This window comes from Euleptes europaea, chromosome 10, assembly GCF_029931775.1.
Source record: "Euleptes europaea isolate rEulEur1 chromosome 10, rEulEur1.hap1, whole genome shotgun sequence".
NCBI lineage: Eukaryota > Metazoa > Chordata > Lepidosauria > Squamata > Sphaerodactylidae > Euleptes > Euleptes europaea.
In genome coordinates, this window is record NC_079321.1 from 39,949,631 (window position 1) to 39,965,269 (window position 15,639).

The window sequence follows — 15,639 nt, forward strand, 5'->3', positions numbered from 1 at the left end:
AATTGCTTATATCTGATAATAGCCACGTCACCTTTGCCCTTCTACTGCCAGATGCCTCGATGGACATTTCCATATTAAATAAAGGTATTATTAAACTGGCCCTCAGCTCATTAAATATAGGACGCTCCATGATTGCCTGTTCAGTAGTTTCAACTTTTTCATGTGAGCACCTACATGTTCTATCTGAGTGTGGCACTTTTTTATATCTGCCCTCCAAAACCGCCGAAGGAAAAGGATATAAGAGAGATTTTATTTCACAGCCTCAAATCAAATAGCAAATAAATAACACAAATCCTTTCAGTACACCTCTCATCAGAACTTAATTTCTTGTAACTGCAAACAGTGTGTAAGGATTTTCTGTGTGTATCTCTCCATTATAATCTGTTGACAAAAAAACCCAAAAAGATGAAGATATCTATACAATGGCGTCTGATCCTGTGGCACTTTCTAAATAGAGGTGAAAATTGTACAAACTCAAGACTCCTATCTCTGCCCATCTGTGTGAGCCCACTTTCAGAATGGATTCATTTTGCACCAAAATGGAAAGCATTTGGTCATATTTTAAAAACATTTTCCCTCTCAGGGCTACAGTCAGAATTAGCAGAATTAATCTGACAGAGTTGCTTTGTGGTTTATCAGTACATACTGAAAATGATAGCTGAAAAAACACTTTAAGGCAAGCGTCCTGAAAGATTGATGACCGTTTTACACATTCTTTCAGTGCAGCATGATATATTATTTAAAAAAAGAAAAATGTTGTAATCATTACAGAAAAGGTGCTCTTGAAATACTTGACCCACCATTCAGGTTTAATACAGTTCAACTGTTAATACTTTGTAGGAGTCTTGCTTTTTGTTCCAATTTGGCTGGCTAGCAACAGTCTCAAACAGTGAAAACATGGAAAGGAAATATATTGCTTCACAAAAACATTCATTAAAAAGAGTAAAAAGAGCAACGGTTTTTCAAATAAATGTACCTCTTTCCAGTTCTGAAATATTGGTATCTTCTGCATTAAATTGGTTCTATGTGATTGCAGCCTTCCGTTGGCTACACACTGAAACTTTTGGTATGTGATCTTACAGATAGTTTTGTTGGAATTCTGGAGCTGTGTTCTCTGCTGTGCATCAACATCAAGAAAGAACAGCATCTGGGCCATGTACCAAAATGTTTACAATCTATTTTATATACATCATGTAGTCAGCAGGGATAGAGAAAGAAATTGCTATTTATAATGAATGGGAAATATACAAGGCAGACTTGGTGGGCTACTGTTAATAGACTCCAAATGGGGGAAAACACATGTTGGTATTGGAGAAACCACTGCAAACAGGAGATTAACGTCTAGGGCGTACCTCAAGAGAAGATATGCCTTGCCCAAATGGAAATACCAAACAATTGGCAAGCCAATTACCCTACCACAGGGGTGGGGAACCTTTTTTCTGCCAAGGGCCATTTGGATATTTATGACATCATTCACGGGCCATACAAAATTATCAACTTAAAAATTAGCCAGATGACACCCCCATGTGGGCAAGCAGGCAGGCATCCAACCAGTGGCACACTCGCCCACCTGGTGGCACAGGATGGTCTGTTGCACCAGCCGGACATAGCCATCCAGCTGCACGCTGGATTTGCTCCTGCTCCGCATGGTCAGGGCTGGATTCTACAGCTGGCTCCTGCTACCTCTGCCTGCAGGGATGAAATGAGGACACACTGGCTAAGAACTCCCCACCCCGCACACATTCTCTGGGGGGGGGGAGTTTTTTCTCCCTTGCAGAAGAGTCGTTAGCTATGGAGCTGCTAGGACTGCCCAAAAAATGTGTTAACCCTTTCCCACCCGGGCCATGGAGAAATGTATTCCCTATGTACTACAAGAGGACTGGGGGTGGAAGTGGTGACAATGGAGGGGTTAAAGGGGGCAGGGCCAGAATGCGTGGGGGGGGCACGTTCTTACCCAGTGTGTCCTCATTTCATCCCTGCAGGCGGAGGTAGCAGGAGTTGGCTATAGAATCCGGCCTCTACCATGCAGAGCAGGAGCAACTCCGACGTGCAGCTGGATCACTACGCCCGGCTGGGGCAACAGACCATCCTGTGCCACCAGGTGGGTGAGTGCCACACAGGTTGGATGCCTGCCTGCTTGCCCATGTGTGTGTGTGGGTCATTTGGGGCAGCTGCCTGCTTGGGGCTTGATCGGCTAATTTTTAAGTTGATAATTTTGTATGGCCCATGAATGATGTTACAAATATCCAAATGGGACCTGGGAAACCCAGGTTCAAATCCCACTCGCACCATGGAAGCTTGCTAGGTGACCTTGGGCCAGTCACATACTCTCAGTCCTGAGCCTGGTTACTAATTGGATAGGAAACTTCCAAGGAATACCAGGGCTGTGACGCAAAGGCAAGCAATGGCAAACCACCTCCCAAGGTCTCTTTCCTTGAAAACTCTATGGCAGGGGTGGGGAACCTTTTTCCTGCCAAGGGCCATTTGCACATTTATAACCTCATTCGGGGGCCATAACCAGGTGTAGATCTCCTGGCGAGGGGGGGAGGCTAGGGTTGCCAGGTCTCCAGCCACCACCTGGAGGTTGGCAACCCGAGGGGAGGCCACCCAGAGAAGGCCTGGAGGGCACCCCCGTTCCCCCCGTCCTCCCCCGCTCCTAGGTGGGAGGGCAGCCAGCTGTGGGCCCAAACAAATGCAGCCCGCAGCCGATCCACAGGGAAGGAAGGGAGGAAGGAAAGAAAACAGAGAACGAGGAAAAGGGAGGGAGGGGAAAAGAGAGAGAAAGGGAGAAAGAAATGGAGTGACAGAAAGAGTGACAGAAAAAGAGGAAGAAAAGCCTTCCCCCCCACACACACACACCCGCACACGCCGGCCCCACGCGACCAGGCCCCAGCCTCCACGCCTCCCACACACACACACACCCGGCCCCGGAGCTACCGAGGGCCACGGAAAATGTCCTCGGGGGCCGCATACGGCCCCTGGGCCTGAGATTCCCCATCCCTGCTCTATGGGGTCACCATAAGTCAGCTGTGACTTGCCAGCAAAATAAATATATGTGATCTTAATAAAGCAGCGATGATGCAACATTTCTTTGTCCTCACAGTCAGTAAGAATTTGGCCGGGAAGCAGTTTACCATCCTCAATGAAAATCAGGGCTATTGGTAGGTAAAACTGGATAAAGAATCAGCAGAAGTGTGCACGTTTAATAGCCCATGGGGCAGATACCTTTGAAACAGACTTCTTATTGGCCTCTGGTCAGCAAGTGAAGTATTTCAACAGCAAAAAATCACAAATGCTTTGATGACATCATAGGTGTCCACACCATTGTCGATGATATGGCCATCGCAGCAGCAACCCAGGAATAACACGATGGCATTTTGAAATGTTTCCTTGACAGGGCACGGCAAAGGGGAGTAAAGTTTAACAAAGACAAGATCCAGATCTTAGTGGGAAGTATCATGTATATGGGCCTGATGGTGTCAGGCCTGATAAAGAAAAATGGAGGCTATCAATCAGATGCCCCCACCCAGGGTCAAGAACGGCCTTCACAGACTCCTGGGGACTATACAGTAACTGACACAATACATTCCAAATAGATCAAACCTGACTGCAGCCCTGCGCTCCCTATTAAGAAATGGTGCCCTCTTGCAATGGGGACATGAGCAGCAGAGAGCTTTGGCCAGCCTCAAATGGATATTTTGATCCAAGAGAACTTCCAACAATTATGTTTGCTATGACTAAATTCCACCAGTATGTACTTTTCATAGGGTTGCCAACCGCCAGGTAGTAGCAGGAGATTTCCTGCTAATTCAACTTGATCTCCAGCCGATAGAGATCAGATCACGAGAAAAATGGCCACATTGGCCATTGAACTCTATGGCATTGAAGTCCCTCCCCTCACCAAACCCCACCCTCCTCAGGCTCCGCCCCAAAAATCTCCCGCAGGTGGCGAAGAGAGACCTGGCAGCCCTAACTTTTCACCCAAATGTTAGCCCAGTCAGACCATAAAACCTTAGAGGCAAACTTTTCCATTCACATTGGAAAAGCTCCTGCGCACATGCAAAGGATGCTCCTACAGTTTCAAAACTATGACATCCAGATTGTCTGTACTGATCACAAGGCCATGCTAGTGGTAGATACATTTTTCAGAGCTACTACAATCCCTGCACCCTCCACGCCAGATCCTACTCATGAGGAGAAAGTAATTTACACTCTGGTGGACACAGAGCCTCTCAGTGACTCCTTGTTAAAATGGCTGCAAGACCACACAAGGGCAGACCATGAATCACAGGCCCCCAGACCCCTGCATGTCCATGGACGTTCAACCAGAAGAAAACAGTTTGAACCAGATCTTAGATGTTATTGGCTCCTCAGAGACCAAACCAGGATTGAAGATGGCTTTGTTATGATAGTTCCTAAAATAATAATTCCTAAAGGGGCACAGTCTTACATGTTGACCCTGCTTCCCCATTAAGGCACGCAGATCAAAAGCACAGGCTTCTCAAATCATGCCTTCTCCCAACATACATGCTCTCATAGAGCAGTGGGTTGAACATTGTTCACTGTCTCCCCCATTCCACTTGCATGAGCCCTTAGGTTGCCAGGTCCCTCTTCATCACAGGCAGGAGGTTTTTGGAGTGGAGCTTGAGGAGGGCAGGGTTTGGGGAGGGGAGGAACTTCAATGCCATAGAGTCCAATTGCCAAAGCAGCCATTTTCTCCAGGTGAACCGATATCTATTGGCTGGAGATCAGTTGTAATAGCAGGAAATCTCCAGCTAGTACCTGGAGGTTAAGAGAACCCACAGCACCAGCTCAATATATACACAAATTAATAAAAATTGTCAAAGTCAGTTTCAAGTCTCGTATTATTTCATATATGCAAAGGTAAATCACCGAATACATGTAAATGACAACACCACAATATGAATGGTAAACAAACAAAAAACTGGTTACTTCACCACTAAACAATCAATCAAGGGTCGTGAAATGCACTGGGTGGTAAGAAATTCACCAGGTTCAAGAATGAAAGTCCAAAAATGAAAGTCCAAAGGAAAAAAGTCCAATTGCAAATACAACAACAAAACGTTACTTCCGGATCAGTAAGCGTTTCGCAATAATGATTGCTTCATCAGTTGTAAATGTCGTTTCCTTTCCCAAACGTGGGCTGAGAAGCGTTGATCCGGGTACAAAGACCTCTACGCGGGTACAACGACCTCTGTAACAATATGGACCAAAATAATGCGCTAAGAACTGTACCATTCTTATACATAAATGACATGTCAAAATATAGTACATTCAGTTTAACAATTCTCAAATTTAAAAATGCCCATGTGTCTTACCTAAACGGACCAGTAGACCCTCACGGTTCCTCAAGCATTTGCTATTACTGGTCCCGAATGCTAACCCTAATCATCCTATATTCCTGTAAATGATGTCAGCTGTGTTCGCAAGTTAATTAAATCAAAGATGGAAGAGCCATTAGAGAAAACAACTTAGGTCGAATTCATTGTTGAGACCCAATGGGGTCATAGTTTTAAAGAGATGGATGAACTTCATTTCATTTCTATGAAGAATTTTTGAAACATCCTCAGAGCAGTAAGGGCGAACACAGCTGACATCATTTACAGGAATATAGGATGATTAGGGTTAGCATTCGGGACCAGTAATAGCAAATGCTTGAGGAACCGTGAGGGTCTACTGGTCCGTTTAGGTAAGACACATGGGCATTTTTAAATTTGAGAATTGTTAAACTGAATGTACTATATTTTGACATGTCATTTATGTATAAGAATGGTACAGTTCTTAGCGCATTATTTTGGTCCATATTGTTACAGAGGTCGTTGTACCCGCGTAGAGGTCTTTGTACCCGGATCAACGCTTCTCAGCCCACGTTTGGGAAAGGAAACGACATTTACAACTGATGAAGCAATCATTATTGCGAAACGCTTACTGATCCGGAAGTAACATTTTGTTGTTGTATTTGCAATTGGACTTTTTTCCTTTGGACTTTCATTTTTGGACTTTCATTCTTGAACCTGGTGAATTTCTTACCACCCAGTGCATTTCACGACCCTTGATTGATTGTTTAGTGGTGAAGTAACCAGTTTTTTGTTTGTTTACCATTCATATTGTGGTGTTGTCATTTACATGTATTCGGTGATTTACCTTTGCATATATGAAATAATACGAGACTTGAAACTGACTTTGACAATTTTTATTAATTTGTGTATATATTGAGCTGGTGCTGTGGGTTCTCTTAACTGTGTTAAATCAGCATACGTATCATTTCATTAGTTAGTACCTGGAGGTTGGCAACCCTATTCCCCAAACCTGAGCCCGGCTGGCTCCACCCTCTGCATCAGCTCTTCCTGTGCGTTTTTCCCATTGGCCCCTCCCCACTCTTGGCCGTGCCCACCCAAGACTGCAAAGTTGAGGCCTCAGCTGATCGCCAGTGAACTTGGGCTTACCTGCAGCCCTGCCTGCCTTCATTCCTGGCAGCGTTCTGGGGCTGGTTGTGGCTGCCTGCCGCTGCAGAGAAGGTGGGCGCTCTGGGGCTGGCCGCCACTGTTGGCCGCTGGTCCTGCCTCCATGGCTGTGCCTGGCCTGATGCTTCCAGCCCTCGGGGAAGCCGCTGGTGCTGGCTCTTGCTGGGGAAGGATAAGTTGTCTCAGGGACCTTTCCTTGGGGAGCTCACTCCCGGGGCGGCTCTCAGCTGCCCAGAGCATTCCAAGATGACTGCGGCATCTCCATTACACATTCCAGTTCAGTCTACTTCCAATCCAATGGTCAGGCCAAACATATGGTATTGAAACAAGTGGCTCCTATCCCTGTATCTCCTTACTAATAAATGGATGTTGTTTGGAACACCCCCATCTCTGCGTGAAATCTAAGAGCAAGAACCTAAGTGAGTATTCCTGTCTTGCAAGCAAAAGGGAACATCACAGATAGGATCCTCCTCATTTTATATTGTGTGTGTGTGTGTGTGTGTGTGTGTGTGTAAAGTGCCGTCAAGTTGCAGCTGACTTATGGCGACCCCTTTTGGGGTTTTCATGGCAAGAGACTAACAGAGGTGGTTTGCCAGTGCCTTCCTCTGCACAGCAACCCTGGTATTACACTCTATTAATTCACCTCTCGCCTCTTGTATCAATATGAAAATGATCATTTCTCCTAGATGTCCACAAATGCTTTCAGCCATCAAAAGGATAGAATGCAAACCGCAAGGGAACTCAGTAGAGTATTACAAAGATATATGCCGACATTAGAAAAAGAGAGCGAAAAAAGCTACATGATACTTTCTTAATTTACCGTAGCCCTGGGGAAACTGTAAATTATATGTTGACAGCTTCCATATGTGTTAGGTTGCTCTTTAGACCTGTGATTCAATATAAAATGTGGTTTTAGCAGGAGAAATCAGCTACATTTCATACAAAAATAATGCTTGTGATACCCAATATTATTTTCAAGGAAAAAATTGGATTCCAACATCATGTGGCCTTCTGTACTTTTAAAGCATTATCAGAGAAGGGAGGACCTGAACTATAACAGCCAGACCTTTTCCCATAGGTTTTTTTGTTTTGTTTTAAATATGCTGTAATTTTTTTACCAGCTACATTTTTACCACTGCTAGTATAACAAAGGATTTACAGTTAAGAGCCACAGTCCCAAAGGAGGCCCGTGAGGAATTTGTTTAAACGCAACAAGATTTAAGGCCAGTTCTCACATGTGGATGCATTGCAAGAAGGTGAAGGAGTCACCCAATTTTGTCACCACTTCATTGTAGGTTATCCAGTGATCAGGCTATGTGATAGGGACACGTACGGTTGTTTTTGCTTAGTTTTCATACTCAGTTTGGTTCTAAAGAATTTGATTTATAATCTGGCTTTAGGTTTACATTTAGCTTTCAATTTCATTGGTTTCACTGAGAAACATTTTCTAGCTATAATTTTCTTTAACTCCACCCAGTTGGGATCCAATCCCAAGGATTGCAGCCCATGGCCAACAGATCACCCCAGACAAACTTCAGCTACATAGGGAAAGCATGCCTGTTTTATAGGCAATTAAAATTCTGGTTTGCAGAGCACACCAAGGTAAGCATGACAAGTGAGTTTTTGGCATGTGATTTTTTTTCTCCTTTTCTAGGATACTTCACTGGTCGTGGTAGGTATTTTCAAACAAAAATGGAATAAGCAGAAGAGTGGAGCTAAATCCTGTTTCCTTCCGACCTTCCTCACTGCAGTTGGTTGATTTCCACAGTCCAGTTGACTTCCTTATTGGATTCAGAGTGAGAGAAACATATTTGAGGTCAAGGTAAGGCATGAGAGAGAGGATATGGGAGCTAAGCCATATTCCATTTTTGTTGAAACAGAGACCCTTCCCCCACACCATTTTCTTATCATGTGACTGGGAAGACACTTGAATGAATACATGAACTCATGAAGCTGCCATATACTGACTCAGACTATTAGTCCATCAAAGTCAGCATTGTCTCAGACTGGCTGTGGCTTTCCATGGTCTCCAGTAGAGATCTTTTATATCACCTACTACTTGACCCTTTGAACTTGAGATTCAGGGGACCAAACCTGGGACCATCTGCATGCCAAGCAGATGCTCTGCTACTGAGCCATAACCCCTCCCCACATGTGGATTGCCCCATTTAGCCCTGAACTGAGAAGACTGACTGTCTTTTTTCTTCTCACTGTCTAGTGCCATGGCCCAGATGAAATAATCTATCATGGCAGCTTTTAAATAAAATTTAAAATGTTAAGAAATCGCAGAAGTTTGTCCATCACCAGTGATCTCTCATGCAGAGAGATCTGAGGTCCAACCTCATCACAGAACTCTTGTGTCTAATTTGGTTATGACTTGTATTCAGATAAAATCTTTTGCCTCTCCACCCAGTCTACTCTACCTTAAATTGCCTGCCAGCCTTCCAGATAATACAAGTATTTGCTTCTCTCTGGTCTTTTATGCATGGTTGGGTTATCCCACGATTCTCCCGCGATTGTCTCAGTTCTCCATGTGTGCAGCAGATCCTAGCCTAGCCTTTCCTTCCTATCCCGCCTGTGCCCATCTTCTAGATCATGCTTTTAAGATCTGTATTTATGCGAAGTGCCCCAAGAGTCAAACGTAACACTATTTGATTTCAGAAAAGGAAACGTCTCAAATATACAAGGATTAGTCAAAAGGAAGCTGAAGGGGGCAGGGAGCAAAGACTGCTAAAACCTTACAGGATCCTTGGAAATGATTTAAATCCACAATAATGGAAGCTTACATAGAATACATACTGCAGATTTGGAAAGACACCACCAAATCTAAGTGGAGCATTTCTGTAAAAACATGAAGACAAACAATAAGTATCTTTATATACATCCTAAGCAGGAAACTGTTCAGGGAGGTGATGGAAATGCAACAAACAAACAAACCAGCACTTAGGACACCTGGTTATATATCATCAAGAAGTTCTTCCCCAAGTGAGTGGGGAAGTATCACGATTAATAACAAGTGGAAATGGTGTACACATAAATGCATACTGGAATGAAACATCTGCTAATACTTCTGTCACTTAGAATATCTACTGACTCATTCTCTCTCTGCCCCTTCCACTGCCTCTATCTTGTCAGTCAACAGTGAAAAGCACCAGGATAATGTAATTTCCAAGTGCAGTCAATAAGTGCAGTCAATAAAATTCGTAATCATTCCAACATTACTGAAAATAGGGGGCTAGTTATTACATTAATATGAGTTAATATCCCTAGTGTACAATAAGGAATACCTTCTGTCTACACAGCAATATACGCAGATAAATTTTCAACACATTTTAATGATCTTTTTATGAATAAACACCAAATGTATCACACCAGAAGATCTGGGGAGGGGGGAACAAACTACAAACACATCTCAATAGAATCCAGTTATGTTCTCTGTGCAAGAACTGCCTCCTCGGACACTTGAAATTCTGCTTAAAGTTTAGACTATCAAAGCAAGGTAACCACAAAGAATTGAAAAACTGGCAAACAGTTTGAAAATATTCCCACCCGTAGAAATTCATCCTTCCAGGATTCTATAAGCTTCCAGAAGCTTGGCCAAGCTAATCCTCCCCTCTCCTTTTCATTGACTCTGAGCTTTCTCTATTCTGTGCAGGAGATGGGAGGTTTGTGCATGACTATCGTATCTCTATCTAGACTTCCCCTTCTCTGTGCTTGGTAAAGATATGAAGGAGTGGATGAGGTGGTCTGTTGATCACATGGCTGAAAAGTACCGGGTGAGGTAATTCACTGTACAAAACAGATTGTGAAACATCTATTTTGCATTATGAAATTCATTCTTCTCTTTCTTCCAGAACAATCTAAACCAGGGAATCAGTAACAGGCAGCCCCAGAAAAAAATCTGGCCTTCTAGTAGTAGTTATGATCTACAGGGACCATTGCAGGATGGATATAACATGCAAACTGGTCTAAAGAGTTTACAACAGTAGCCAAAGATTGGTTTTAAAGTGTGATATAAAACTGTAGCTTACCATCTGCTATTTCTGCACAGAGCTGCAATCCTAAATTATTCTGTGGATTAATCACCCAGTGATTGCTGGTCACGGTGATGTCAAATACAAGCCAGCCAACATCAAATGCTTGAGCTTTTCTTGTATCTAATAGGAACAAGTCTGCATCCCTAGTTTAAAAGGTAAAGAAAATACAGTTAGGAAGTTAGTATTCCTTGGATTTTGTTTTGCTTTTGGCAGTGAGGAGCTAGAAGATTTGTTTGGACTTAATAGCAATAGACAAAAATAATGGGTGTGACAAGCCTTTTTTTTCCCCCCTACACAGCCGCCTAAGATTTTTGGGATCTAGGTTCATTTCGAACTATAAACATTCCCCTCAGTTTCCAGGTGTTCTACAGGTAGAGAGAGGCTTTGGGTTCGCTGCTGTGAGGTACGTTTTGTGGTGCACCAGGAGATTATTGAGATCAATGAGGCTGGATTAATATATAAACAACTAAAAAGATTTTAAAGGAACAAACCAGCAGCACAGGTCTCCAGGTAGACAAGGGAGAAACCTGGCTGACTTCAAAGACTAGTTAGCCTCTACTACAATGCTTTCAGGCACAAACAGATTTTATTGACTAGCCACTAGGTTGGATCCTCTCACACACAGGATTCCACCCACACCACCCTGCCCTTTCCCCAGATTAAATTGTACAAGGTCTGCTCATCACTAGAGACAGGCCTAATGATTGTGTACTCTAGACTCTCTCAGGGATAGAGCTAAACCGCTCTGCCACACTACCAGGCCCAGCTACGCTTCCCTCAGTCTACTCTTTTTCCTGAGCTGTCACTACTCTCTCCCTGAGGCAGAACTCAATTCTCTCTTCTCCTGTTCTTCCCTCCAGCATTCCATCCCCCTTCTCAAAGGAGATTGAATGCCGTAGCAGCCCTCCTATGGTCTCATCTAAGTGGCTGATTTTCCCTTTAGGGGGCAGGGCAGCCTCCTGTCCATCACAATGGGTATTATCATTGATATTTTCTTTGAAAACTAAAGACAATTATACCCTTCTAAGTCCATTGAGGTCAATGGTCTTAGAAGGCTGTAACTCTCCTTAGGATTGCTCTGTAAGTCTGTGATGATCCACAAAAATAGAGTCTTTCAACTTAATTTCCAAAAGGGATTTTGCACTGGCTAATAACCATGTTTAACTTTCTCATAAGGGAAAGCAGAAACTTTTCTGGGTTGCTGCTGTTGGCAGTATTGTACCAGACAATGCAAAGGAGAAGAGCAGAGAGAGCCAGAGGTCAATAGCTCAAAATTGGAGGAAGCCCCACCCCCAGGCAACATGGGGATGTTCTCCAAGGTTCCACGCTGATGGGAAAGGACAGTAGTGCTGGCAGGACAAGGACAGCACCCTTTATCATCTTTTACCATTTCCAATGCATTAAATACCGAAGATGCCATTTCTCCAGTGCAGGAAAATGTTTTCACCCTTCCAAAACCCAAAATCTTCTATTCCATCAGACAATGTTTCATAAGTTTCTTCAGTGCAGCAGATGGATCTAACAAGCTTTCCCCATGGTGAAAAAGGAAGGAGACTGTCCTATTGAACTACCAAAAATGCTATGCTGGGAATCATGAAACATGCATGGATAAAAGGAATTTAAGACAGAGACTGTTGTCAGGAATAGAATTATGGGAGAGTGATTGAAAAACCTGGCTGGATCTATCCCAATTTTCACTGTAAATTGCTTTGGGAGCCAATCTAGCTGAAAGGTGGGCTACACACACAATAAATAAATGAACCATTTACCCATTAAATTCTATGAGAAAAAATGTTCCACACATGTACTAGAAAATTCTCATGTGCATGCACAAGGTTTCCTTTTCATAAGCTAAAAGACTAAGAAAACCCTACATGCATGGGTCTTGGATCATACCTTTGATTTTGAAGATTATTAGGAAAAAGCAATATCTCTTTGGTTTGCTCTAAGGCCCTACCAAAACCACATGGAAAACCAGATCAATTTTTCTAGGTAGTTAAAAGGGAGCAGAACTCCCTTTTCAAAATGTGGTCAGTAGCTTAGATGTTTTAGACGTATAGGTCATTGGTATTTCTGGAAACACCAAACCCAAGATTATCACTTAAGCCACTTCTTACTAATGCAATATTTGTATTAAAGATTATTTATGGTGAGGAGCATGGATGTGGCAAATCTAATCTAAAAGTTCATTCATAGCTTAATATGCCCAACAAGCTATCCCACTCAAACACAACAGCCCTACACAGTACATAGATTAAGAAAGTAAATGTAGCTCTTGGGTCTGAAAAAATAAATAGGGTTGAGCCATATAGTATATCCCTTGTTAGAGTTAAATGAATGTTGGCTTGTCGCATTCATATTTCAGAGCAATGTGTATTTTTCAAAACTGGTCGTTTAAATTGTGCATGTAATCCCTACATTTGCTCATCCATAACGGATAAGTGAACTAATCATTTACATGATGAAATTGGAAAATTGGATACCTGTGAATTTTCCTTCTGGCACCCTCACTGGACAGCAGTACAAGAGATGGGTTGTTCAACCTTCCAACCACTAGGAGAAAAAGACTCCATGTAGAGGCTGAAAACAGACATGCTGGCATTAGGAACCACTGCTCTGTCTGAATCCAAACCTATATGCTATTTTCAAACTTGCCAGGTTCTGTGGGAATATGCTAAGGCCCTTTCTGAGGTCACGTGGACTTGGTTTAGGCCTTCCATGAAACAGCACACACAAAGCGACGTACAGAAGAATAGAGCACTTTTCAGACATTCAGACCACACATATCGGGAGCCTACTAACCACACATAATAGGAGCACATGCTACTCATCACCATCCCCATACACACGGTCACCGTGCTGTGAACTGAAACCCTGAAAAATCCTGTGGTAAGTTCATGTGCTCCGGATTGTTATGCATTTGAAAAATATGCATGTTCTTCCTGTTCACACAACATGGTGACCATGCATATTAGGAGGGTCTATGCATGGTTGATAGGCTCCCAATAGGAGGGGTTATAGTATATGAAAAAGATTACTGTGTTCAATCGAAACTTACCCTGACATCCACAAAAGCTTAAGTTTCTCTTATATGGGCAAATAACTGCCCCGATGTTGAATTCCATTTATTACAATGGATATGCATATCAAGTTCTGAGCTTGTCCCCTTGAAAAAAAAGTCCTTGTGCAACTTTACAGGATGAGGCCTAGTTCTCACGGAAGTGCTAAACTTGTATCTGAACTGCATCACTGGAGAATGGAGCTGATAATTGAATGGTCCTTCATATAAAAGTATCCCTTCACAAAGATAGTTAGATATCAGAACTAAGGATTTGTATGTTTTTGGTATGAGGCAACATATATTTATGTATTCTGGAGATCAATTATAATTCCAGGAGAACTCCAGCGCCCACATGGAGGATGGCTTACTGACTGGATAGGTTCCCTGAGGGAAATCTGAGATGAGGGGGAAATCCATCAAACATTCTACACTGCCCATTATCAGATGTCTGGATCCACTACAGAAGTGATTGGAAAGCAGAGGAAGAAGGCAGGATACAAGCATCATTAGTAAGGAAAAACTGGAATTGTCCATGGATGCAAACAAGGGAACACTGGAAGACTGAGCAACTTACAGAGGGTGAAAAAGCCTACCTAAAGACCATCAGAAGATGTTTCTTGGCCGCTTTATTATTGTATGTGATATCAACTATTGAAAGGGGCTATGGTAGCTCTAGAAATTGAACAGAGAACCAAATGGCATACCATTGAGATGGAGGTTTTCCTTCAATATACCTCCCCCAAATATGACTTTTTACATTTTGCAACTTCTAAACAGATAAAGCTGAGAATAGTCCCACTGTGCACTGGTTTTCCTGGAGCATCAACTTGAGAAAAGAGCAAGTGGCAACAGGACAGTGCCTCAATCAACATCCCCTGATTGGCCTGCCAGCAAGTTCTGCTGTAACTGATGTCACTCTCGCTACAGCTTTTGTCTCTAGGCTAGCAACCAGTGGGGTGCAAGTTGTTGCCCCTCAGGGGACCAGATTTTGCCAAGGAACCACCAACTGATGAACACTCACGGTAAGAGAACTTCAGTAAGTATGAAAATATCTGACCATGGACAAGGATTATAGTTTATTAATATGTAAAGCCAGACATGATCCAAGTAACCTCAAAAGATGTCCATCTGTCCAATTAAGAGTCTTAAAGGAAAATTCACAGGTAAGGCCTTTTTTTTAATTTGCCAGATGTGCATTAGCCAAAGACCTTTGGTGGATAAGAGTCACTACTGTGACTTCATGTCAGTGTGCTGATTTCCTGAACCTGCTGAAATGCTCGATGTCCAAAAAAGGCTCTTACCTCACCAAGCATCTAAGTGTGTCTATACCAGCACATTTTGTTACAATGCATTTCATTTAGCTTTGCCCTGTTCACGTTCCTTTCATAATTCCTATATCACATGCTTCCTTTTCTCATGGTTGTGGAATTAGACTTTATAATAACCCCCTGATAAGTTGTGTTATGTTCCCCAAGGGGCAACCTTATTGAGATGGGTATGTGATGTAGTCATGATCCTGCAACTAAATGTACCTTAACAAAGAATATATCTATGGCAAATTGCACAAAATCAGCTTATAAAACCAAAGGAAAAGTCTCAGATAAAGAAGGAGAACAAGACCATCTATGGGACAGGGATGTCATAAGGCATCTAGACTAATTATGGAACATTCTGCATTCCTTTTCTGAACCTTATTCAACAACCAAAATGATGGGAATTTACAATATCTTCCATCTTTTCTGAATATCATGACTACATTTCTACAGCCATGACAGAGGCCCGCTGTATGTTCAGAACCAAGGTTCAGAATCATGTTCCTGTACCGTTGACAGGCCTTCAGCTAATGGGTAGTAGAATGCAAAAAAACAACAACAGATCAAAGCCTTGGAGAACCTTCCCAACAACAAAGGCTAAAGAATGTGTGGCTTTTCCAATTAGGAAAAAAACCACATGATAAGGGGGATATAATTAGGGTTGCCAACCTCCAGGTGGTGGCTGGAGATCTCCTGCTATTACAACTGATCTCCAGGTGATAGAAATCAGTTTCCCTGAAGAA

The 15,639-nt window shown here is 42.8% G+C and overlaps 1 protein-coding gene across 1 annotated transcript in view; it reads right to left on the reverse strand.

Moving 5' to 3' along the window:
* The window catches only part of BMP5 (bone morphogenetic protein 5), an 85,056-nt gene that overhangs the window by 34,969 nt on the left and 34,448 nt on the right, over positions 1–15,639 (reverse strand). Inside the window, exon 3 of the mRNA XM_056856322.1 lies at positions 10,517–10,665. Within this exon, the coding sequence (XP_056712300.1) occupies positions 10,517–10,665 (149 nt within the window). The remainder of the gene's footprint in view (positions 1–10,516; positions 10,666–15,639) is intronic.